Here is a 25,250-nt window from a genome sequence, read left to right on the forward strand (position 1 = left end):
TTTTTTTTTCTTTTATGCTGTATAGACTAAAATCAGTTTGTAGTTCTTATGAGATTCAGGGGAAGCTCTTACTTTTCTGTGTCCCTTCTTTGAGGATGGTGAGATGTGAAATGGTGCCTCTGTGGAAGTCAGTAGGATGGTGGAGGCTGGGAGGGATCTCTGGAGGTCATCTTGTTCAACCTCCCTGCTCAAGCAGGCTCACCTGGAGCTGGTTGTTGAGGTGGCTTTTGAGCATGTCCAAGGATGGAGACTCCGGAGCCTCTCTGGGCACCCTGTGCCAGTGCTCAGTCAGTATTGCTAAAAAAGATGTGGCTTTCTTTGAGGTGGAATTTTAGAGGAGTCCTTGCAAGCTTTGTGATCGTGGGTGAGTGTTTGATAAAGGATGCAACTTCAAACAAACAAACAAAACCACCACAACAAAAAACTTCTGGGATTTTGCTTATTGCTGAGATGCTATATATGTCTCTGTGCTGCTCAAACTCAAACGTTGGCATTTTACTCTTCAGCTTTCTTGCCTACCTGGTGCTTCCCTTTCAGTTTTCTTGTGATCTGTATCCCAAAAGAGGATTTCAATGTTTCTTGTGCTCATGCTCATTTCCTTTACAAGGATGGAGCTGGAAGCCCTGCTTGCACTGCTGGCTAAAGGTCTCCATAACTCTAGAAGAATGCAACTTAATCTTGTCAGATTTAGGAGTTCTGGACAACATGCATCCCAACATACATACATCCCTCCTGCTCCTTTTTTCTCTCTAGGTGTGATGTTAGAGCTGATGCTGGTGTGTGCTTCATCTCTCTGTTCCCATGTCTGGATATGCAGTTCAAACAGACCTCTCTCTAGCTGGAGTCCCAAGTCTCAGAGGAGATTTTTCTGGGGAACAAACAAAATATGTATTTATTTATTAATTGCAGCTTGTGATTGTTCTTAGAATTTCAAAAATGTTACAGGCTGTGAAATGCATTACTGCATGACTAACATTGCTCCCTAATTCTGTACTTTCCTTAGAATTCATTGAAACTATATTGCATAAATCCAGTCTTGCTGCATAACTTGGGTATAATGTACAGCATAATATGCAAGACTGCTTGTAATTAGGCATTTACTAATTGTTTTAGACACTAATTGTGTATAGCTTTTCAACCTAGGAAGGTTCTTAAAAGTGAAATGTAGCAATATTAACTTTTTCTCATTATTGGCATACTTCTTCCTGTTTAAACCAACTTTTTTGCAGTATTGCGTAAAATAGAATAATAGGAGACCCTCTGTGAGCATGTCAGAGTTCAGCATTACGTTGCTATTGGATATTGGGATGCCAAAGGGGAAAAGCTACAGGGGTCTTTTGGGGTCACATAGAACATGGACTGTCAAGGTAGTTAAGACTGAGTATTGCTTTAGTAACTATGAGTCCTACCTTGGAAACTGCATCTGTCTGGCAAGAGTCTAAATTCTGCAATTAGGAAATATTTTCTATCCTTTATTGCTATGACTTTGTATGGAGGTTACTTGGAATTGTTTGCTGGAAAAAGTTTGGTAGAATTCTTTGTCTTCATTTTGAAATCCATAAGGGTGGATTATACGTATTTGTTAGTCACGGAGTATGCAACTAGTATTTTGGCTGAGCATGCATTAAGCAGCTAGTGAGGAAATGCTTTCTGTTGTAACATTTATTCTAATGAAACATATTTTAGTATGGATAATCCTCTTTTAACATAATTGAAACATGGAGCTAATACTTAAACAACTTCAGCTTAAAGACTGATGGAATAGCTGTAGTATGCTACTGTAATATCAGCGAAGCAAAATTGGAGAGAAGCGCGAAGGAGTCACGTATTACAAGCATGACTGTAGGATTTTTGTACTTTGTCCAGTCCCATTTCTAGCAGTCTCGTATGTGGTGGTATAGTCATTATAAAGACTTTAATTGGCTAAGAGCTTGCCAGCTTGCATTTGCCAACTATGCTGAAATCCTGGCCAAACTTCAAGAGCATGCAGTAATCTGCAGTTGGCTGAGAACAGCGGATATAAATAGATGATATGGTGCTGAATTACAATTGATTATTGAAATTCAGCTAGTATGTAATAGATAGCCATAAAAAGACAACATTGTTTCTCTAATATGGGACTTTAAATGAATACAGTCTCTTTTTTTTTTTTAATTTAGCAAAGTTAATGTTTATCATAAAATCTAGCTCATAGTTTCATGACTCTTTGCAAACAAAAATCTTTTTCTGTTCTTAAAAAGAAAAGAGTTGTGGTCTACTATCTGGTTGGTTTCCAGTAGGAACAGTTTATTATTTTATTTGGGGTTAGGCAGAAGTTGGATGAAGACAGTGTATTTGATACATAAATTGCTTTTTAAGCATCTTGCTTCAGAAATCATATTGGAGAACAGCAGTATCTAGCTGATAGTCTTTTCAAAATTATTTGCATTACCTCCTCCCAATAATAAAGAATACTTTGGGCCAGACTGGAACTTTAAAAATGGTAAAATACAAAGTCTTATTCATGGAATCAGCTTTTACTAATCTGTGTTTAACTCCATAATAGTACCTCCCGGAGGCTAGAATAACATCAAGGTGCAATTGCATGAGATGTTGTGGCATGTATCGTAAGGACTCACGGGATAAATCAGGCTGGAAGGGACCTCAGAAGATCTCTAGAGCAGCCTCCTGCTCACAGCAGGGGCAGCTGTGGTATCAGACCAGGTTGCTCAGGGCTTGAGCCAGTCATGTCTTGAAAAACTCCAAGGATGGAGCCTGCACAACCTCTCAGGGCAACCTGTGCTGCTGCTTGATTGTCCTCGCAGTGAAAATAGCTTTATGGGTTATGAGTTTCTGCAGCCTGTATGGTTGGTGTGTGCTTCTGTGTTAGATCTTGCCTTCATTGTTTGTGTCGCCTTACAGGAGGTTTTGCAATTTGATTTTTAGAAACAGAGGGTCAGTTCCTTGACTTAGATGTTTCACGTACGTGCTTGGGCTGTTTCTTTGTGCGCAGAGAAGTTAGGTGCCTCAGAATCCAAGCTAAAACCCGCTTCCTGGGGTAGGAGGTGCAGAGAGGAGGAAATGCCGAGCGCGGGTTATGTTTGATATCCTGTCTTCATGGAAGTTAGGCATCTGAGGCAGTGCCAAGTATTGGGTGTGCAAGAAGTTAAAAGTCTAACATTTGCAAAGCAGTATGTGAGGCTGAGACCGGGACCTAGTTCCTGAAGCTTTGTCGCTTTGTGTTGTGCAGCTAGAAAAGCCAACGTTTACTTGTTGACTTACCTCTCCTCCTCTGAAACTTGGGACCTGATTATGAATATTTTGGGTCATTTTTATGTCAAAGACAAGCAGGTTATTGGAAGCACTTTCACTAGTGTTTCAAGTTAGCTTGTATATTGCTGCCTTCAAACTAGCAGTTCTTCTGTAGTAGGTATCGTGAGAGTGGTGATTTAAGGAATTACTGCTCTTCAACCCCTAGTTAGCACTTCCAGCATCACTTGGCATGAAAATGGGAAAGACATTCAGCAATTCCTCAGCCTAGGTGGGTTTAAACCCCCCTCTCCTGTACCCTAGTATGTTAAGGTGCTGAGGGCTGTTTATGTGCTGTCTGTTGAAACTCTGCAGCTGGGTGAACAAACTTCAACGTTCATGGAGGCAGGAAAGCATAAAGCTATCTCCTTTTTTAGTGTGACGGCAATGATGAGAAACTGGACCGATGAGTGCTAATGCCAGTGAGCTGGAGTTCACTGACTGCAGATGCAGTCTCTCAGGCTTTATCTGTGTTACTGTGAAGTTTCTAACTGCTGCTGTATTCACTAACGGTATTAATGATGAATACATCAGCTGTCAGCATGCTAATAAGCATCATTAACTATCCTCAAAGCAGGTAAATGACATAGCTGTTGAAAAGGCAGGGGTTGTGTGCAGGCTCGTGTCTGAGCTCCTCTTTCAGCTCTAATGGATGGAGCTCCATGAGGGAAGACTTAAGGGCACAGACTTGGAGGCAGATGAGTCTAAGTGTGAGAGATTCTTCCTTTTGGTGCTTGCTTTAATGTTAACAGAGCAGCAGCGCGCACTGGAATTGTTTGACTGGAGTTGTGTTGTTGTGGTGTCTAACAACTGATGACTGACTGTTAGTTTCTGATGTTATTATTGAAATTGCAATATGACATCTAAAAGTTTCTAAATGATGCAGCGAGCATATGAATTCTATTTTAACTTTGTTTTACCTTAAAAAGCATATCCCTAATATATGAGCAATGTTTCTTCTGTGTCTGCCTGACAAAGGTCACTATGCCTTCCTTGGTTACTTGTAGGTGCAGATTTACTGGTAGATTAACTTTTTAGGTTTTTTTTTTTACTGGTTTCAAGGTGCTGTCTTGTTTATGCTAAATGTTACAAGTTTTCGTTTTAAACCAAGTGTCTCTATGGGGAGATATTAAGATCCTATTACGGTACTTTTGTAATTTCATAATGCAAGTCTTGTAACCAGTTCTTTTATGGGATTCTCTTTATGGGCTCTGGCACAGAGCTCGGTCGCTGGGTCGCTCAATAAAGACCAGACCTCTGAATGCTTTATATCATTCACACAAATTAGACCATTCACTAGCATCCGGCACAGCAATTAACTGTTTTAAATTTTTTTGCCTACGAAGGAGCAAATCCCGCTCGTGTTTGTGGGAGGGTGGAGAAGAGAAACGGCACGCTTCTGCTGGGAGGGTGCGGCTAAATGCGAGTCGGGGCAAGAGAAGTGTGGCGCAGGGAGGAGTTCGGCATCCGCTGCCCCTTCGTACGCTGGGGATCCGCGTGCTGAGGCAGCGCAGACGCGAGCAGGCTGCGCTGCCGCCGGGGCCCTCCTCGGCCGCAGGAGGAGCGCAGCGGCTCCGCGCTGGGTGGCGGCGGCTGCGCTGCCCGCGCCCGGCTGCGCCCCTCGCCGCCCGCCGCGCCTGCCTCGGGCCGGGCGCACCGGGCGGGGTCCGTCCGTGGCGGGACGTCTGTGGCTTTACTCTCCTATTTGCAGGGCCTTGTTTCTCGGATCAATGCTATTTTATGTATCCAGCAGAGTTTTAAAGGTTACGTGGGGCGTTGTGTGCAGGGCAAGAACAAGAGTCTCTTTCTTGCCCAGGCTGCCGGCATGCAGGCTTCTAGGGTTGCTGGCAACTTTTAATGAATGAGAAAGTTTTACTTTTCCTTACTAGCTTTGTTTTTATGGCTGACATTTTAAAAATTCTGAACAAATATCTGTAAAGGGCACTGAGTAAGCTGAAAATTATTAAGATGCAAAGATATGAAGTACAGTGGTGTAAATATTTAAAACACAAGTCTCGTTTATCCTTTCCCTTCTTTGGTGGATTATGCTAGTCAGAGACAATCCTGAATAGGGTTCTGTTGGGCCCCTCCCAAAGGGAACCCCCATTTTTTGCATGTGTTTAACTTCTTGTCTTGCTCTCTTATGCAAGAGGAATTCAATAAAGGTATTCTTTATCCCGAAGAATTTTAAGGAATAGCAGAGACCTAAAACATATGGATTTATAATAGCTTTATAGCTTATCTGATTGCTGAAAACAGTTATTTTCTTGACTAAATTTCTGATTTCAAGGCACCGTAGCTAAATGCAGATGCTCTTGTGCACAGTGGCTAACGTACTACTTGTGTGTGGGTGTGAATTGTCCATCTGCCCGGGGTGTTAGGCCCCTCAGCTTTCACCTGAAATGATGGCAAGGGTGCAGAGGTGTGTGGGGAACAGCATTTTGATGCTTTCATATATCCAAAACAGAAGGTGTTCTGCTACTCTTCCATTTGGAGGAATTCATTTCAAGTGGAAAGTATGTTAAGAGCTACTCCTGTTTACAAAAGTGCGCATCATTGCTGAGGAGACTTTGGAAGGATTTCAGATTTGCTTGTGCTTTTGCATTAAATAGATGATTTCTGGTGTTTGTATTCCTCTGCCTTTGCTCCATTGCTACTGTGTCTGTTTCTGCATTTCCCCATCGTATTGCCCCTGTTTGTCCCAGGAAGAGTCCTTGAGCCATTGCGTTCCTGCGTAGGCAGCTTAAGGCGTGCTCTGCATTTTGTTCTGTGGCTTCAGGCATCAGCTCTGCTTGGCCCATGGATAGGAGGGGAAACGGGCTCTTCCCTGCTTACGTTGTGCTATGCAGTTCAGTTAGTTACATTTTATATAGCTTAATGTGGCATAACTCGCCCCTCGGCAGAGTTCCCTTCTCTCAGGGCAGCTCTTGGACCTGCCTCTTGTATGTGCAGTGGCAGATTTTTGCATCATTTGCCCCTTGTGTGAATTCTTGTGCCTCAGGGAAGGGGAAACAAAAAGGGGAATATACACTTTCAAAATCCTGCACTGCCGCTGCTCGTTGTGGTGGTGGTAAGAAATCTTCTCCAGGTCCCGAATGTTAAAACAAAAGCCTGCAGTCCACCCAGACCAAAATCCTGTTCCAGTGCTGGGAAGAGCAGGGTGGGAGGCGATGGCTGGGGTGCACGGGGGTTTGGTGAGTGACCCAGCTCTGCCGGCCGCTCTGCTGCCAGACACTGCCTCCCTGCCTCGCTGCCACCCTGGCACCTTCCAGGGCTTTGCGTGGAAGATGGCACGTTCCCTTCTGGGAGCCTTAAAGCCTAAATCCAGGTCTTAAAAATGCACATGAACTAATGGGCCAAGAGAGTGAAAAGCACAACATGCGAAAGCATCGCTAAGCCGTAACAGGACGGGGCGGCTTATGTTTTCTGAGGTGCACAAAGAAGCTTTAATATTTAGAATTTAATTTTATTTTATAATCTCTTTATTCACCGTTAAATTAGTGTTCAGTTGTTCATCTCCTTTCTTTGCTCTCCACGTCATGCCATTTAGGAACACACACTGTGCTGCCCCCTCACAGGGAAAGGAGCATTGTGAGAAGGAGCTGACTCCTACCATTTCTTAAACACAAAATTCTGAAATATGTGTTTTTATTACAAAACTCTTAATAATTTTAAAATAGCTGGATTTCTATTTTTTTCTCTTGCTTTTTCTTGATACACTAAAACTTCCAAATCTTGACCACATGTTAGCTTCCAAATTCTCTTATTTGAAAAGAATTTTCTCTTTCTTATCTGTGTCTCTGTTGCCCATATCAGGAAGTTCCATGATCTAAGCAACTACGAAGTTATTAGCGTTTCTGCCTCCTACAAACAGACTGGTGTGTCGGGTAGGAAAAACATAGTGTCAAAAAAACCCTTGATAAATATTTGAGGGGAAAAAGCTGTTAGATTCCATGTAAATGGAAGTTGAGTGTTGCAGAGGGGAATCAGATACAGAGTGAGAGAGTCATAGGAAGTATATATAAATTGAAAAATGTGGCCATATTTTTTCTAAATGAATAGTTTAATTATAAAAATTACAGTGGAGATTCAGAATACAGAATTTAACTCAGTTTCATTATGAGGTTTGTAATTTGTAGTCTTGAAGCTCCAGCACAAGGAGCCATGTCATATGAGAATTTTAATTAAGAAATATTTTCATCCAATGGAGAAATCTTCAAACTGTTAATCATGTATTCAGTCAATGCCCCAAACCATTAGAAAATGAAAAGGATCTAAGATGATATTTTAAGAAACAGTAGTCTCCAGTATTGAAGTCCTTTTTCTGTAGGTAAAGAGATAATTTATGACTTTTTAATACTTGGGATTTGTGATAATCAGTGTTCCTCACATAAAAGGATGTATGAGCAGCATCAGCTAATAACGCAGGTCTTTTATTGTCACCTGTAGTTTTACTTTAAATGTTACGAGAGTTGTCATTTTCCAGTCTGGGATTAAATTAAGTCTATGAACTAATTAAAAAACCGACAACAACAACCAAACCAAAACAAACAACAAAACCCCTAGAACTGCAGACCGAAGATAAGTTTGGGAGTGCAACATTTTCTCGTCATATGGTATTTGGGAAAGCTGAGCTTTCCCAAAGTTGAATCTTTATATGATACAGTGTTCCTCTGAAAATTGTAGGGATGTAAATGAAGTGTGTTGCTCAGAATTTTGCATGAGGGGTTCATCAGAAGAGTAATTTTCAAGCCTAGCATAGTTATTCTGAAGTACTGGAGGGGTTGGGGGTGGTGGTGGTGGGCATATGGGTGGTTTGGTTTTAGTTTTTCTTTTGTTATTCAGGGCCCGTTATTTAAAATGACACTCTGTAATAAAGTCCCCAAATCAGGCCAATACGTATTGGTGGCTGAGCTTGTAATCCTTCACCTTCACTCTAATATTTAATTATTACATTTATCTTTTTTCTTTAATTTCAAAAGCACTGTCTCTGCAAAGAAAGAAGTCCGTGATGGTTTATAAACAGAATATATATATGTTTGCAAATGTGTGTGTGTGTGTATATATAACAGAATGGAGCTATATGGGTACATCTTTCATTTTGTACTGTAATACAAATATATTGACACTTTATCTACAAATTTCTCTTGGATTAACAGTATTACTCATTCAAAGAGTGTAGCTCTCAAACATAATGAACAAATATTTTGAAGGTGCAGAAACTAATTTTTAGGAACTAGATTAAGCATAGCAAGGCTCCAAGAAAGAATTAAACAACCCCTCTCTCCTTGGTTTGGTCTACATTAATTCCCTTAGGGAGCTTCCCTTGAGAGCCTGCTGCCTGCAACACCTTCCCAGTCCAAAGTTAACCATCTGTTCCTTGTTGCAGGTAGTGAGGGATCTCGGTGAGGTCATTTGGGGAGTAAGTCAAGATCCCTAAAGTCAGTTTGTGGAAGGCTGCTTGAGTTCCTGCCACTGGAGATGGAAGGGTACCACGTCATTCCCACTGCCAGAGAGTACATAGATGGTTCAGTTCATGTAATGCATAACATCTCTGCTTTAAAGTTGAAACTGAGTTCATGTTTATTCCTTTGAATGTTTCATATTTAAAAATGAAGAGTAATTATCTGTAGTGGCACACTAAATAAACTGCCTTTTTTCCTCTTCAGAAACACTTTTCCCCTAGAGTATTCGGCAGCAGGAGCAGTATAAGGCAGTTGCTGTGTTCAGAGAATGTGATTTCTTTCCTGGCCCTGCTTTTCCACTGAACTTTCATCTTGCTAAAATGAATATTTTACGATTAAGAACACTTGGTCACATCTGGTACTTCTCGAAAATGGTTGCTTTTCCAAGAATAGCATGCAAACATGAAATCAGAATCGCAAGCAGATGTTTGCTAATATGGCCATAGATAACCTTTCAGCTTCATGCTTAATTTTCATAAATAACCATCTGTAAAGAATGCAGATTAATAGAGAACAGAGATAATCTCTGTCAGTGTTAATATGTTAACTTTACTGTTTTGCTGATGTTGTACTTGTTACTATAAAACAGCATTATTTATTATATAAAGTTGTCAGCTGCTGTTTTCAGAAAAGTGACATTTTGTCATTGCTTTTTTTACAACCTGGAAATGCTTGGGGTTTTTTTGTTTGGTTGGTTTTTTTGTTTTGTTTTTTTTTTTTTTTAAAGAATGCAAGATGACTACCTGGGTCAACAAGTTTGCTAATTATGGCTTAATTCTTCCCCCCATCTATATATTATTTGTCAGAGTGCTGCAGAATGGAGGGAATTTCTGGCTTTTTGTTTGCCTTTGCATTTTCAGTGAGCTTGGCATGGCTCTTACAGCGGGGCTGGTAAAATGGGTTATTGGCTCCCTTGACTGCTGGCCTCGAAGAAGCACATTTAAGCTTATTTAAAAAAAAAAAATCTGTTCATAAGGCAGGCCAGTATCCTTTGGTTCTCTTCTTACATTATTCCCCTTTTAAATTTTGTTTAGTTTTGGATAGTTCAGCTTGCAGACGCAGCTGACTGGTTTTCTGTCACTGAAAGGTCTGCCTGTCACTGCTGGAGCGCGAGACAAAGGCGCGAGCTATGCTGCCCGCTGCCTGTGCCCTTCTGGAAGGGTCCTTGCCACAGTGGGACCTTAATCGGTGGCAAAATGTAGTCGGATGCCGTCATAAGGAAGGCATGACATAGGACAATGTCGGAAGTGTCCCTTAAGCAGTAAGAGCCACGGTGTCTGGATGCTCTAAGCATGACGCGACTGCCATCTGCTTTCTGCTGAGGTACCCAGTACGTCATGTCTTTAGTGCAGCTCTCGGTGGTGTTTTGGGAGTTCAGGATGGGGGTGACAGAGTTTTGGGAGTTCAGGATGGCAGAGGCAAGTTTGGAGGGGAGTGCGAATTACCAAATCTGCTTGCCCAAAGGATGAACCTTGTAAGGGAGAGGTGTGAAGTACATTGGTGCGGTGCTGCCTGGGCTGTGGCACCGGGTGGACCCTGCAAACACCTCCCCGGGCTGCAGAGGGCTGCGCTGGCTGGTGCAGCTCACGGTTTAGCAGGGCTGGTCAGGAAGCAGGCAGGTGGAGAAGGGAGAGATGGGTTAAGTCCCAAAACGGGCTCATGTGAGAAAACAACAAACCCGTAGAAGGTGTATGTTTAGGGGGTTTTTTTGGTGTGTGTATTGTGGTTTGTTTTTTTTTTTTAAAGTTTAGAAACTTTGAAACATCTCACTTGATAAGAATATTGACATTCCTTAGAAACAGAGATGCACATGAGCATAGGAACTACATCTCAGTATCCCAATTTGTAGATGATGTAGAAGAACTGTTTGGGAAAAATAGCACAGAGCTGAGAATTCATTAGAAGATTGCTCACACTATAGTTGAAACACCTTCAAAGAGAAGCTAACAATTAAAATAAGTTCAGAAGCAGAAGAGGCTTGCAGACATTAGGGAAGGGGTGGGTAGAGGCTTATGTGTTAACAAAATATCCCCAGCTAGAATATTATTTTACATCCCCTGTTCTCTAGTTAGCTCCCTTGGTAATTTACAAATGGAAAATAAAATTTACAATTATAGCTGATTAGATATTATGAGTTCTCAACAAAGCATGTTTGTATTCTGTATGCAATTATTACAGAGTTGCTGGGCACAACTTGGTAGTTGAATTTGAGTTATCTTTTGTGTTCAAACAATTTAGCCTCTTCTGTTTTGTATGAAGAATGAACTGTGTTCTCAAACTACGGCAGTCTTTGGATAAATGATATTTTATATTATTTTTTTTAACCAGTAATTCTTTTCCAACTGTATGGTGAAAATTAACCTAATTTAATCGAGTATACCCTATACAAAAGATTTTTATTATGCCGGTTGTGATTGTGTAGACTGCATTCAGGTTTAAATAAGCAGTGTTGCCATTCTCAATTTGGAAGACATAAACCTAGCAACCCTCTCTGGCTCCTCTTCCTTCTCCTGGCTCACTTACCTGTATGCATTCAAGTACGACAGCCCTTTTAATCCTAGATGTGAATCTGTGGTTCTTGTTAATGGATTGTCTGGGCTTGTTCTGAAAATGCCACTTGTGCGTCTTGACGTGGATGTTGGAGCCAATACCAAAGCATCTTTCCAGTGCCACGCTCTTTTGCGGGGAAACTGAAGCAAGGAGGGGCAGAGGCACTGGGATTCTGCCTTTTGCTTTCTCTTTGGGTAGTTTGAGACTCAGTAATGCAGCTGATGGTTTTCAAGTATGACCAGTGATACCCTACTGTTAAGCAGTGTTCTTAAAACTAATTTTGTTTTGAAGTTTTGAGAGAGCATAGGCTGCAATTATCAACATACAAGACTTTGTGAATATGGACTGTTGGCCTTCAGTTTGGGAAATATAACTTAAAGCACTGTCAGATGCAAGTTAAAGGGCAAATTGCATAATTATGTCTCAGCCTTCCAGTAGATTCACATTAATTGTTTGGTGTACTTTTGATAATCCTCATTATTTCAAAGTATTATCACCTTGAACCTAAATCCCATTAATTGCATAGTTAATCTTTAAACTCATACAGTTATTCTTGAATGATTGGAAATAATGTTATTGTTCTTTTTAACTTCCTTGCTTCTAGATATAATGTTTTATTTGAAATGACTAAAAGTAACTTACAAATGGATGAAGCTTGGAAATGGGTATTGGTGAAATAAAGCTGAAAGACAGTATTACAAATGCTGGGAGCTCACAATTTCTTCAGGCATATGTCAACTCTGCCTTGTGATGAAACACTGAAGGGCAGTTGATGCTTTAAAAATCAGATCATCTGTTTGCTAACAACTGCTGCAGGGTGTTGCTACTGGGTTAAAAATGTTTGGCTTTGAGATCATTGCAATGTTTTTCTGGTGTATATAGCTGTTAAATTGCTCATACTTCCAGCTTTAATTGCATTTTAACTAACAATGTTTTGGTTAGTCAACCTTGATGATGTGTTGTTTGCAGGGTTTTAAGCTGTGGCAATGCCGCAGGTGTCTGTGGGAGGCCGTCAGTGCCGGTTTCAAAAAGGGCTTCGGCACATTCACTCTCGACTCACTTTTTTCCTTTATTAGGTTTCCTGAAGCAGCAGTTTGCTGGCAGCTGCTGCGCTGCGATGCCCCGGCATGCCTCATGGCAGAGCTACCCGGCCACCCCGCTGGAGCGTGGTGCTCCCCTGTAGGGAGCTGGGTAAGTGCGAAACCTTGTCCCTGGTGCTTGCCCGCATCTCACTTGTGTTCAGACACAGCGGTAGCTGTGACAAACCTGGTGATGTGGGCTGCTTTCATTGGCCCCTTCCTGTTCGTCTTACTGTGCTCTCCTGGCTTTGTGTACGTTGGAAGAAGATCTGCTGGGTAGTGATGGTTGCATGTGCATTGTCTCTAATTTCTGATGTGCCTGGGAGACGGTTTCCTCTGGAGAAGTGGCTATATGTTGGATGGGGAGGATATAGAGGCTGAATTGGTAGGAGTTGGAGGTGTTCACTAAGATGGTGAGTTGTCACTTCATTGTCCCTTTTTTATACAAAAGGTAAGCATTGGAGTGGGGAAGGTGGCTTAGAGGAGGTGCATCTGGAACGTCCTCTTGCTCCCCTCTTAAAAATAACAAGTTTCTGGAAAATCGTTGTCTTCTCTGCCACGAACAATGTTGACTTCCCTTGCACACTGTGAGTCCCATTACGTCTTCCAGGTATTGCTAAAATTTATTTGGTGATGTTACCTGTTTTGGAATAATCATTCTCTACACAGTACTCCAATTGAATCACTTCCCTCTTGCAAAACTAAGGTATGGTGGGGAGCTGGGACCTCCTGTTTGACCCTCTAAGAAAGGCATTTGACTGTTTTCAGTGCTGGAATTGGAATTGGGCCATTCTTTATGGTTTTGTCAGTGTATAGATCGGTATGTCTGCTAGGGAGTCTTGCTGAGCCACAGCAAACACTTATGATTCTTATCTTTGGGAATAAATCAAGATATTCATGTGTCAGTGGTTGTGGGTTTATGGATGGTTATCAGCTGTTAGACAGAATTGTGGACTTTGGGACCTGGGTCCTTATCCTAATAGCCCTGGCAGGAAGTCCCTTGGGTCTAAGGTAAATCTCTAGGAATTAATCCAGCTGGGCTAGATGTCAAAGGAGGAGGACAATTAAAGTACTGATTGGCATCTGATAGTTTGCTTTAACACTATGTATGTATGGGTAGGATGGAGAGATGTATCTAAAATGAAGAAATATTGTCTCTTGGTTTTGTACAATAAAGAACAGTCCAGCTGAATCGTCTTGGACAGTCTGGAGCCTGAATACACCAGGCAGAGCTGAGAAGAAATTATCCTGTTTTATGTAGATAACGCAGGCTGATGCTGGAGCAGTTCCTTAGACCTTTGGTTTCAGAAAATTGTAGATTACTGATGGACTGTTGCCCCTGGGATTTACTTTAGACTCTGACAAGAATGCATTTTGATTCTCTGAAGTCCCTGAGGCCAAATACTTGCATTTTTGGTCTACTACTGTAGTTGGTCTAGCAAGTACCAGCTCATTTATGCAGTGATTGTCACCTGTTGTCAGTGTCTGAATTAATGGGGGAAGATGCTGCTGATTTTGAAAAATAGTCTGATTCTCATGAAACAATCTTTCAAAGTCATGCTGTTAACCAGTTATTTCCCATCTTGTCCCATCACCTTCTTCAGGAGAAGATGATTGAGAAGGAGAGACTTTTCTGTCTAGAGGTCCATGAATTTGGAGGACAGTCTGTTGAACCTGTTGTCCTGCCTTCCCCTGGAATGGAGGCTATGTGAGCGAGGGGTCTGTCTGCACAATCAGGGCTAATAAGTTATTTTGTTAAACTGGACTGCTTTGGTGGCTCTTGATAGCACTGACTGTGGCCTATTGTTCTGGTGCCTGAGGGGTGGTGCATTGGGACAGCGCCTTTGGGAAGACCCACAGTAGAGGTGGCTGAGTGCTGTGGCTGTGAAGCAATGTGAATTGTTGTCATGCCCATACTGATACAAAGCTGCTTGTGAAATAGTTATCAGCAGAGCACCACCAATACACTAGTAACAGTCACATCATGTCCTGTTCAGGGAACAAACACGTTGAGGACCATGGTTGTTCTCTGTGCCCCTGGAGGGATTGCACTCTTGCTTGCCTCTTGGGTAGGTGGTGGCAGCAACCCCTGCTCTTCTCTCCTTGGAATCTGATTAGTGGAGTTACCTTGTCACCAGGTTTCATGAGACTGAGCCACCACTCTTAGCTCAAATGTTTGAAGTTGTTTCTGTTCATCACGTTTTGCATTCGTTATTGGCTGCCTATAGATAGACTGAGTTTAAATTCACCTTTCTGCTATGCTTATGGTTCTGAGGGCCAGGCTCTGAGTCTGTGCAAGATGCCTTCTTTGAATCTGAGGTACTACTTTTTTCTTTTTTTATATATATATTTTTTTAAGTAGGTTTAGTACTTGCAAGTGACCTCCCATTTGGGGTTGTGCTATTAACCAAAGCTAGGAGGCAGCAAAGCTTTGAAGTGGGGTCTGGGAGGGTGGTGTCTCAGTCTCTCCCTATAAATCTGGTTAGTGCCACTCCAACATTTAGTATCTGCTTTTAAGCACATCTTTTTCAGAGACTTATTTTTTCATAAACTCTTTCCACATTTGATTGTTCACTTCATGTATTTATTTATTTGGAACAGGGTGGTTTTAGTTTGGTAGGAATTTGCCTTATGGTTGTTTTTAACGGTGCTTTTGTGTGCAAGTACTTTCTAGCAGTAGATTTTTTTTGAGGGATCAGTTGATTCACATCCAGCCATGAGTGGTATTCACAGCAGGTTGAGTATTGTTTATGTCAATAGCTGTTTTTCACCAGTTTGATAGTATCAAATTTAACTGGTCCATTTTGGGCAACCTAATCTCAAAATGGAAACGGTTATGTGGTGGGGTGGAGCTCCAGCACGTGGCTGTTCCCCAGCTTTGGCTGAACCTGCCTGGATTCCCAGAGCTGAGCTGGAGTTTTCTTCCAGCTCCAGTGTAAGGAGGTGATTTTTTTTTTAGGAGCTGAGAAGCTGCTGCAGTGGCTGTGGAGCTGGGGGTGAAGGCTGTCGAATGGCTCAAGCTTCATATACCTCTCCCTCCCCTGCACTGTTCCCAGGCTTGTACTTGGAGAATCCTGTAAAAATGAGGAGGTTAAAGGGAATATTGTGATTGTTTATTGCTATTTATTGCTGTTACCTTCGCTGCTGTGGATATTCACTACATGTATTTGGCTAGTTGCATTAAATGCTCACCACTTATCAAACTTGCGTGTTCAGAAGGTTTTTTTTTGTTTTCACAACTGTTTTTCAAATCTATTGTTTTTCCTGTGGGAAAAGAAAGTGTGTGTATGTGTTCCTGGTCGCATGGTATTTTTCACTTCAGGTTTTTTTTCACTTCAGGTCTTCTTTCACTTCAGGTTTTCCTTCTGAGTCCTTATCTCTGTGTACGTATTCACGTTGGTGTTTGTATTGCAAGTGCCCGGCTTGGAAATGGGCTTTCCTTGTAGTATGCATAAGGCCCTCACACTCTGCCTTTCCTGTGCCTGTGTGCGTAAGCAAGACAGATGTACCTGATGTATGATTCTACCTTTCTCTTAGTCGTTTGAATGAGGCAGAATTCTTTTACTTCACAGATTTTGCCTTTGCCGGTGTTGCTCTCAGGCCTGTTTGTTCCCCTTGTTCTTCTGCATGTGGTTTCTGCATTTCCTTTCTGCTTTCATCTTTCTTTGGATGTTAATCCAGAGGGAACACCCTAGCTGTATGACACCTCTATCAGCCCTTCCCTCCTTTTTATTAATTTCCTTCCCTCCTTTCTGGGGTGACTGTAAACTTTGCCCATCCTGTGATGGGATACTTGTATCGCAGATATTCTCATGAGGTGATTGTATTGTATGGGAAGAAACTGCATCCTGAGCAAATGCTCAATTTCCTGACCTTTTAAGCTCTACCCTGTTTTTAAAAAAAATAATTAAAAAGTGTATATATATGTGTGAACATATTTACTTGGTCAGTCTGGATTCCATCTCAGACTTGGCAAGTCAAGACACTTGGCACTGAGAGCATTTCCCTATCTCTGCAGCCATTTTTATATATTTTTGAATAATATCTGCAAAATGATTCTTCTGAAGACTGCAAGGCCCTGAAAGGGGCAGATGCTCTGTAAAAATGAGTACTGCAAGACCCTTTTTACCTTTTTCTGTGCTCCAAGATGTTCTTAGAAGCTCCTGGATCCTGACATGCTGGACACAGCTGTGACGAAGAGGCCCCATGTTCCTCCTTATCTTTTTCCATGCTGGAGCAGATTCATTTACTACTTACTATAGCCTCAGTTCTGTAGCCCCCAGCACTGCCTTAGTACATTTTTTGGTGAGAACATAAAGACGTCTGTTTTAATTGGAAACTTAAATTTATCTGCTCTCTTGGATGATAGTTCCACCCCCTCCTCCACAAGCTGTGGAAATGCTGTGTCTTCCACTGAAATCCCAATAAGGACACCATCTACCATCATGTTGTACTGGGAGGCTGGGCTCAGCACTTGCTGTGGGCATGACCTGGGCAACATTAGCACAATAAATGCACAGCGCATCATGGTGAGCCCCAGAGCATCATCCTCCTCCTTAGGCAATGAGCCTATACCTCTTTTCAAGGCAGGTGTATCTTAAGATAAAAACTGCCCACAGCCATGTAGCCTGAGAAGCAGGGGTCTCACCCAGCTGGGTGTTGATTCCTACCCCCTTGCCAAGAGCTGCAGAGCTGTTATCTTCTTTTTTCCCTTGTTTTATTCAGGAGGACTTACGGGACCCTCTGTGGAAGAGAGGAATGTTGTCTTTTAACGCTGCTGGTCCTCCACTGGGGTAGTATCTTGAGGAACTGCTTGATTTCTTCATCGTTGTTCCTCATTAGCTGCAAAGCTGTCTTGGACTCTGACCACCTGACTGCTCCTTCAAAGAAGGATGTTTACCTTCCTCTGGAATGGGAGAGGGTGAATTTTGGTTCCTCATGAACTTGAGGAGGTGGCTAATTCTTCCAGTGAGAACTGTAGAAGAACATGTATTTCTGGCAGTGGGGAGTGTAACTAGGAAAACATATTGGACTCTTCCATAATCTGAAGCTTGAGCCCATCCCCTTAATGTAAGGACATGGGGGCTGAGCCCTGTATCAGGATAGAGAGATTTCTCATTGCTTCAGTGAGGAAGTTTTATTTGCTCAACATCCACCAGTTGATGATCAGTTGGTGTTTGCTGTCCCTGCAGGGTTGAAATTTGTAAGAGTCTTTTGTCATCTACGGGGCCCTGGGCCCAAATCAGACTGAGATCTGATCTGTGGTAATGTTGCGTGTCAGTTGCTTGAACCTGGGACCAGCTCCTTACTTCTGCATTTTTCTGCTGCGGTGGTGTGTTTTTTTCCACCCGTTACCTATCACCATTTTCAGGGGAATGGGAGATATCCCATTCTGTATGGCCGACCCTCCTCTGCAGGGTGTTTATCCCTAGCAAAATCTTTACACTCTCCCTCAAAGCTCCCTCCCAGTTTTGCGTCAGCACAACAGCTTCTCTCTGGGTTTTCTGTTTGGTTGGTTTTTTACTCCTAAGCCTTTAGCCTGCCTCTGGGGCTGAAATATTCCTACAGCTTTTTGGTTATCAAGAGGGCTGAGGGACCTGCTAGGAAGCTGCTGATGGGTTTCCCATTGCTGGCTGCAGCTTGGGAGAGGTCAGTAGCATCACTTAACCTCCGCGGATCCTTGGGAGTCTTAGCTGCAGCTCCCTCATTGCTTCTGCCATGAAGTGGGCCATTGCTGAGGTATCTAGAGATTATTTGACCTTGGAGTGTTGTAGGGGAGAAATGATTTATCAACCTTTTTTCTTTAAAATGTCTGGTGAGGTGCAAGGACCGGCATGCAGCCCGGTCGGTGCCGCTCGGGTACGGGAGAGCGTGTGGTGGAGCAGAGCGATGCACAGGCAGCCAACGCATCATGGCATGCAGCAGGTATCAGTCAGTAACCTCTGAGTGTTTTCTTTTAAAATTAACTTTTGGCATATCCCAGCATTCAAAAAAGGAAAAAAGATTCAGTGCTGGAATTTTGATGATAAGACTTATAATGTGGGGAAAATGTTACAGCAGTGAAGTTTGTCAGTGCTGTTCAAATACTTTTCTCTATACCACTTTTATTGCTATCTTAATTTTAAATAAATTGCTCCTGGGATCTATAATCATGGCTACTTTGGATCCAGTATGACTTTAGGAGAAATGTCTTCAATACGAAGATTCCTTCTGGCCTACTCTTTTTTCTGTTAAATTAATCAGGATTTAAAAAGAATGTGTGAAATATGGTCATAGCTTCAGAGTATGAAGAAGCGAATGTGAGTGTTGAACAATCATCAACAATCATCTGTGCTAGAAAATACTTGTGTAAATAAAATGTGCTTTTTTGGTTTTAGGGTGGGCTTTTTTTTAGTCTTATTTAAAAAAAAAAACAAACCAACAAAAACCAAACAAACCCAAAACAAGTAGTTTTAGAAGGCTTGGCAGTACCTAGACTGTACTGATTTTGAGGAGTAGATTATTATATTTATTCTTAGAGGAGAACACGGTTAGTAGGGACTTTGTCTTGAAAATTATTTTTAACATGATGAAAAATACCTCGGCTATCTGTCACTTTTTTGTCTATATTATTTCTGATCTTTCATCCCTTTCATTAGTAAATGAGAGGGAAAAATGGGAATAACATCAGGAAATAGATGAAGCCACACTAAACAGTACTATGGGAACAGTAAACTAAAGCATCTGTTTTTGGTTTTTCTGGGAAATCAAGAAGCAACTGGAGCAAAAAACCTGATAGACTTTTTCTTTCCCTTGGATTACACATCTATTTCTGCTGTCAGGCTTCCTCCTACCCCTCAGACTTTCTCCTTTCTTCCATCTTTTTTTTTTTTTCTCCTTTTCTTGAAACAGTCACTTCATTGAAACCAAGGCTGAAGCCTACAAAGGCTCCATAGTGAATGAATAATAAAGGACAGAGATTCCAAATGTTGTTAATCTGGGCTCAGCTTTTCTGTAGCGTTTGTGCCTGGTTTGAGATGGGGACGTGCCCCTTCTCAGCGGTGCGTGCTTGTGAGGCTGGCACACTGGGGCATGGCAGGCGCGGGGGGGCTGGTGCCTGCCACTGTATGGGCAGCATTTATTTACTGTTAAGAAATTAACATAAACATGACGTGTGGCTCGCTGTGAAATATTTTCACAGATGGAATGATTCTGCACCATAACCTGAGGATGTAAACTAGAGGATTGGTTAGCGTTTTGCTCAGTTATTTGTTCTTTGGCTCCCCTCCCCTCCATCCCCCATTTGCACACAGCTTAGGTCTCCTGTTGTAGCGGAGCAGCCGAGGTAGGGCTCTTCAGCTGCCTGAAGCTCTCCTTAATCCAAGTGTGTGCCCCATTTTGAGGCTACGTGTATGACTGGCAGGGGGGCTGTGGTGGTGCAGGGGCTGGTGGCTAATCCCAGTCCCTGACCGTGGGGCAATAAGTAAAGCATTGCTGAGGCTGAGAGCAAAGTAGAGATGTTGGTTTGGAGCCAGGGCGCAAACCTGATACAGCCATGGTCAGCAGTGGGGCCCCCAAATCCCGCTACTCTGTGATGCACTTCCCGATGCCTCCTGCCTCCTGAGTATACGTAGTGGGGTGCTCATGGCTAGTGGACTTGTAATTTATGGCTTGTGGATCGAGGCTTGGCTGCACGGTATTAGCGGGGACTCTTTCACCATATTTTAGTGGTATCATGGAGGTTTATTTGCTATTCCAAGCTTGTCATTCCAAAAAGGGTATTAAATATGAAATGAAAATGGAGAGGGTTTTAAAATATGAAAGAATTTAAGCAAAACCCATAAATCTGTCTACCAACTTTTAAAGTTTTTATTCCTTAAATATTTAAGAGGTTGAAGCCTATTGTTTTTTGTGAGCTTTTTAAAAGTAAGTGTGGCTCTTCGGCAAACACCAGACTTCAAGAACTAAGACTCTGAAAGAGCCAGATGATATTGTGAGACTCTGGGGGGAAAAATATGACGCTAATAACACTGTAGATAGCCTCTTAAAGTACTTCCTCTGCTTCCACATCCCTTTATTCTGGGACATGAAAGAGAAACCTGAGCCAATACAGGATTACAGAACTAGGTTACAAACCTGGAGCTAGACTATTTGTAGTTAAAGCATCAGAAAATTATTTTATATGCTTATTTTGGTTTAAAAATTTTATGCATTTGGAAAACTCCTTCTCACCCCATGAGGGTGGTTCTTTTCAAGTAATTAAAGCAAGACAGTAAGCAGCAGAGACAATGAATTGTAAAAATTCATTGCTGGTTACAACAAGATTTTGAACCTCATCCATCTGTCATCCAAAAAAAAAAAAAGAAAAGCCTTTCAAAAAGCAGATGGTCTTGTAACTAAAACAAATCTGGATTCTGGCAGACAGGGTGAGAAATGTGCATTGTGAGAACAGGGGAAAGGCTGCACTGGGAACTGTTCATCTTGGTGGAGTGCTCTAGCTGTGAATACCTCTGCTAATGCTGTTGCACATGATAGCGATCGTCAGAGGTCAAAATCAGTAACTTCAGTTCCATCTACAGGCTCACAAGAAATAAGTATTATTTCTGGAGCGCAGCTTTTATGTACTTTTTCTGAAAGGGGCCATCTCCTAATAGGTATTTATGAGCATCTTGGGTGCAGTTTGTGAGTGTTCCTAACAAGGGGTTCTGCATAGGAAGGATTTAATCCTAAAGTGGAAATCATGGATTAGCATTGCAAGAACCTAATTAAAAATAAACCTCTCTACTTACAGTGCTATGTTTATGCGCAAGTGTTTGCTTTTACGGGTGCAGTCTAGCAAGAGTCTTAAATTAACAACCCAATTAATAAATAATGCCAGCTCTCCATCATTTAATGGTACTTTAGATGATAGCAAAAAAAAAATCCAAAAACTTGCTAGAAGCTTATTTTTGCCTGTTACTCTTCTGTGTGTTTTATCTAGGTGAAGTTGTAGCTGTATGACTTTATTGGAGACTCCTTCTTTCTAGGAATCCTTGAGTCATTGAATCAGCTTCATCAGATTAATTGGCTGTAATAGATAAGTAAAACTGGGCACTGCTTGCAAGCTTGCCACAGATACCGTAATCTATGGCTGATAATTGAAATTCCTAGGGGCTGTGCATACCTCTTGCATGCGGCTTGGACCCAAGTAGACCAGCACACTATTAAAAACAATTTTATAGGTGACTGTTCGCTCAAAATCACACTGAACCTTCTCTCAGACAGAAGAAATGCTGTCTGGAGTTATTCTAGCGTCTTCATCTAGAGCTAGCAGCCTTTTCAATAGTATGTAGTGGGAAACTCTCTCAAATACAGTTGAAAAATATAGTAGCTAGCTCAGACACATCCTCATTTATAGTAGGAAAATCATTAAGTACTTCAGGTTCAGTCTTAGGTCCATCCTATGTTTAAAAACAGATTAGAAATCTGAAGACAAATATCTTGTACACAACTGCTACACAACTGCTACCTCCTTATGTCCCCAAAAGCAGGAAAATGATCATGAACAGGAAGGCCATTAGCATCACATGGAGTCTCCCAGGTGGGAGCTTCCTTTCTGCTGTGCAGTGCTGGTTTGTGCTGCTGGCTGAGGCAGAAAGCAGGGGGATGCTGTGTGTGGTCCCTCGGGATGAGTTTTATGCCCAAAGAGGCAGCACTTGCCATGCAAATACAGGAAAAGTAAAACAAAAATCTTTTGCATGATTGGTGAGTATGTAGTTTGGTTTAAATGAGCCATCCTCCCTCTCTACCACTGTTATGTTAGTACTTTTTTTTAGTGTTGTTTTGTCTCCTGCATGGATGCAACATGAGTTAAAATAACAATACTTTGATAGTCATGGCAAACAGCTTTAGAACTGTCCACAAGGAAAGGAATACAACTGTCCAACCTGGTAACTCTCTCTTCTGTCTCTTTAGCCAAGTGATCTATATGTGAAAAAAGACCTGAAATACAGTGCTGTGTGCATAGGAAGACTTCTTCCAGAGCCCATCGATCTTTTTCATTGTATCCAGGAACCTGAGAACAGTAAGGACTCTTACAGTCTTCATCCTCATGCCTATCCAATATTATATCTTATGTGAATCTTAAAGTATGTGAGCTTTTAGTCTCACTAAAATATATGAATAAAAGATGTGAATATTGGTGTGGGTTTTTCTTCTGAAGCACTGGTGATATTGTTCCATGGCTATTGTATTGATGTGCTTTAAAAATAATTCCTTTTAATGCATGTCATTATGTTTCACTGACCCACAGACTGAAAGTCAGAGAATGTCCTTAGCTTGCTAAGTAAAATATTAGAGGGAAGAGATCCAATTTCAAATCCATTCTCTCCCCTGTTCAGAGCAGAATTTGAACCGCAGTTTCTCACCTTGGGAAAGTTTGTGTAGAGCTGGGCTAGAGGGTCTCCCTTGATGCTGTACTGGTGGTGCGTCCTTTGGCATCTGTAACTGCACTGTTCCAGGAGCTGGCTTGTGGCCACTGGGACGCTGCCTTGGACAAGAGGCCTCCCTGTCCCATCCTTTGTCCTAGTGGGGTATGTACGTCCTAATGCAGAGCCCCAAAGGTAAGGGGGAAAGGGGAATCCCTGTCCCAGAGCGCTTCGTACCCTGTAGCACACCCCACGAGGACAGGTGATGCGTGCTCAGGACCCCCTAATGAGGGGAAGGAATTGCATGCGTGTGAATGCTTCACGCTCTGCACAGCTCTTATGTTTGGCAGCCAAAAGAAGTCGTCGATGCCTCCTTTTCCTCCTGCTCCTGTTAGCTATGGGCTTGCACATGAGTGAAATCTCGTGACCCACGTGGTGGTCCGGAGCTCAGCCCCCTGTGCTGGCTGGAGTGGCGCTCAGCTGCTCGCTCCCCTCTACCTGTGTCAGGACCTGGGTTGCACAGACCTGAATTTCGGTGCTTTCGTCTTCCAGCTGAACCCCATGCCCGTTCCTGCTGTGGCCTGTCCCAGAGTGACATACCTTGTTTTGTGTCAAAGGGAACACTTTAAGCTCTAGTTAAACTTAATGTTTTCTTTCTGTTTTGGTGAAATGCCACCTTGGACGGTTCCTGAGTTTGTATGTGTTGCCTTCTATGTGACACAGCTACCAAATAAAATCAATAAAATTGAACAGCTCTGGGTGCAGTGTTGAGGCACAACGTGGCATGAGTTTATACACGTATATGCTAACATATATTCAGTTTTGCTTATGGTCTGTTTTATTGTTTCAATATTACATTTGTTTAGATATTTAGTCTTATTTAAAATTAATCTTGCTCCTCTTTGGGATGCTTGTACATGTCAAGCTGCTGTGCTGCTCTCTTTCTCCTAGCAACTCTTTGGTTCTTTGTAGTAAGCAGAAGAGTTACAGCTGTCCAAGTTAGTCATCACTGCTGCAGCGCTGTCCTTGCTCAGTTGTGTGACAAATGCATGATGGGTTTTGTTGAGGACAAGATAATCAGAAAAGTTTGGCTTCTGCCAGGATAGCACAGCTTCCTCCATCTCTTTTGGCTTCACTGCTACCAAATCAAAGCAAACCACCGTTGGCTGTGGGAGGACTGCAGGGTGTGAGAGCAGCTGAGCCCCATAATGCTGCTGTGGGATGCAGAGATCAACCCTGGACAGGAGGTGTAACGCTGGCACGGCCCCGCTTTCCAGACATGGACCCTCATCCTTTAGTCACGTCCTTGGCATGCTGTGACAGTGCTTATGCTAGGCAGTGAAGCTACCGCATTCAGAGCGTGTGGATGCTGTGATTTGAAAATTTACCTCTAGTTTTCTGTCAATCCAGTGTGCTGGTCTAAACATTGCTCTAAGAAGCTATTTAATTTCTGTGCAGCTGCGGGACTGCCTTTAGATTGCATTTCAATGTTGTATTTTTTGTGGTCAGTGAGAATGTGCTGTGTTTGTCAAAACTAATTTATTCAGATCTGCTAATGGATTCAAGAAGAAAATGAATTTTGCAATTCTGTGCATCTTGTAAAGTCTTCCTGCTCAGACTGACTTATCAAAGAGTTTGAACCCAGCTTGCTGTCTGTAGTCATTCACACCTCTCAAGGGTGCCTTTGTCAGGCTGTTGATGCAGTAATGTCTTGAAAATATTAGTGGGAAAATGTGGTTTGAAGGGAAGATCAGGCTTATAGTCTTGAGATAGGAGTAGTGAAGTAAGGAAAAAGGTAGAAATTCACAGGCATTTTTGCTATCATAAATTTCTGTGAAGTTCTTGCAGGAAAATGAGTTCTAGGTCATGTTTAGAGGTGGTATTTTTTTTTAATTATTTTTTTTAAAGGAGCAAATTGAAACCTTTTGAAAACCTCTACAAAGGCATCAGAAAAAGCAGTATGTCTGAGGACCACAGCCCCTGAAGGAGTGCATCTCTCATTTTAATTTCTCCATAACACACATTGTATTTAAGATCTTTCTATGTTAAGGGGTCTTTGATGCATCCAAGAGCACTTATTAGCTGGTAAGTAATATGGTGAATATTTTTCAGACCGTGGTGCTTCTTAGAAATTTTACATCTCTAATATGTTTTATAAGGATAGCTTTGTACTAAGTATTCAGTGTAAGTTAAATTACAGACTGGGGAATCAGATCCTGCATTAGCAAGGCAAAATTCTGCAAGCTCATTCTTGGCTAAGCCCCAGCCTTGTGTGCAAAAGGCAATTGAAATGGGAGAAAACAAAAACCGTGGTTGTCTTACAGCAGTGGATTAAAATTATCCCACACTGGTCTGGGGAACAGTGTGGCCGTGAGGGAAAGGGTGATAACGTCAGCTGACTTTAATTTGCCAGAAGTCATCCTGCCCTCTCCTTTAATATTAGCTGTTGGAGAGCTGTGATTAAGCGTTCTCCCTCCTGATAA

The 25,250-nt window shown here is 42.1% G+C and overlaps 1 protein-coding gene across 5 annotated transcripts in view; it reads left to right on the forward strand.

Moving 5' to 3' along the window:
* The window catches only part of KIAA1217 (KIAA1217 ortholog), a 371,546-nt gene that overhangs the window by 4,552 nt on the left and 341,744 nt on the right, over positions 1-25,250 (forward strand). For 3 of the 5 annotated variants that reach the window (XM_072854441.1, XM_072854442.1, XM_072854446.1), the window contains one exon: positions 12,380-12,494. The exons of the other annotated variants lie outside the window; for them this stretch is intronic. In XM_072854441.1, coding sequence (XP_072710542.1) covers positions 12,431-12,494 — 64 coding nt within the window. In that variant the 5' untranslated portion in view covers positions 12,380-12,430. Of the gene's footprint in view, positions 1-12,379; positions 12,495-25,250 lie in introns of those variants that run through there. 5 annotated transcript variants of the gene reach the window in all.

Source organism: Ciconia boyciana, chromosome 2, assembly GCF_034638445.1.
Source record: "Ciconia boyciana chromosome 2, ASM3463844v1, whole genome shotgun sequence".
NCBI classification, from domain to species: Eukaryota; Metazoa; Chordata; class Aves; order Ciconiiformes; family Ciconiidae; genus Ciconia; species Ciconia boyciana.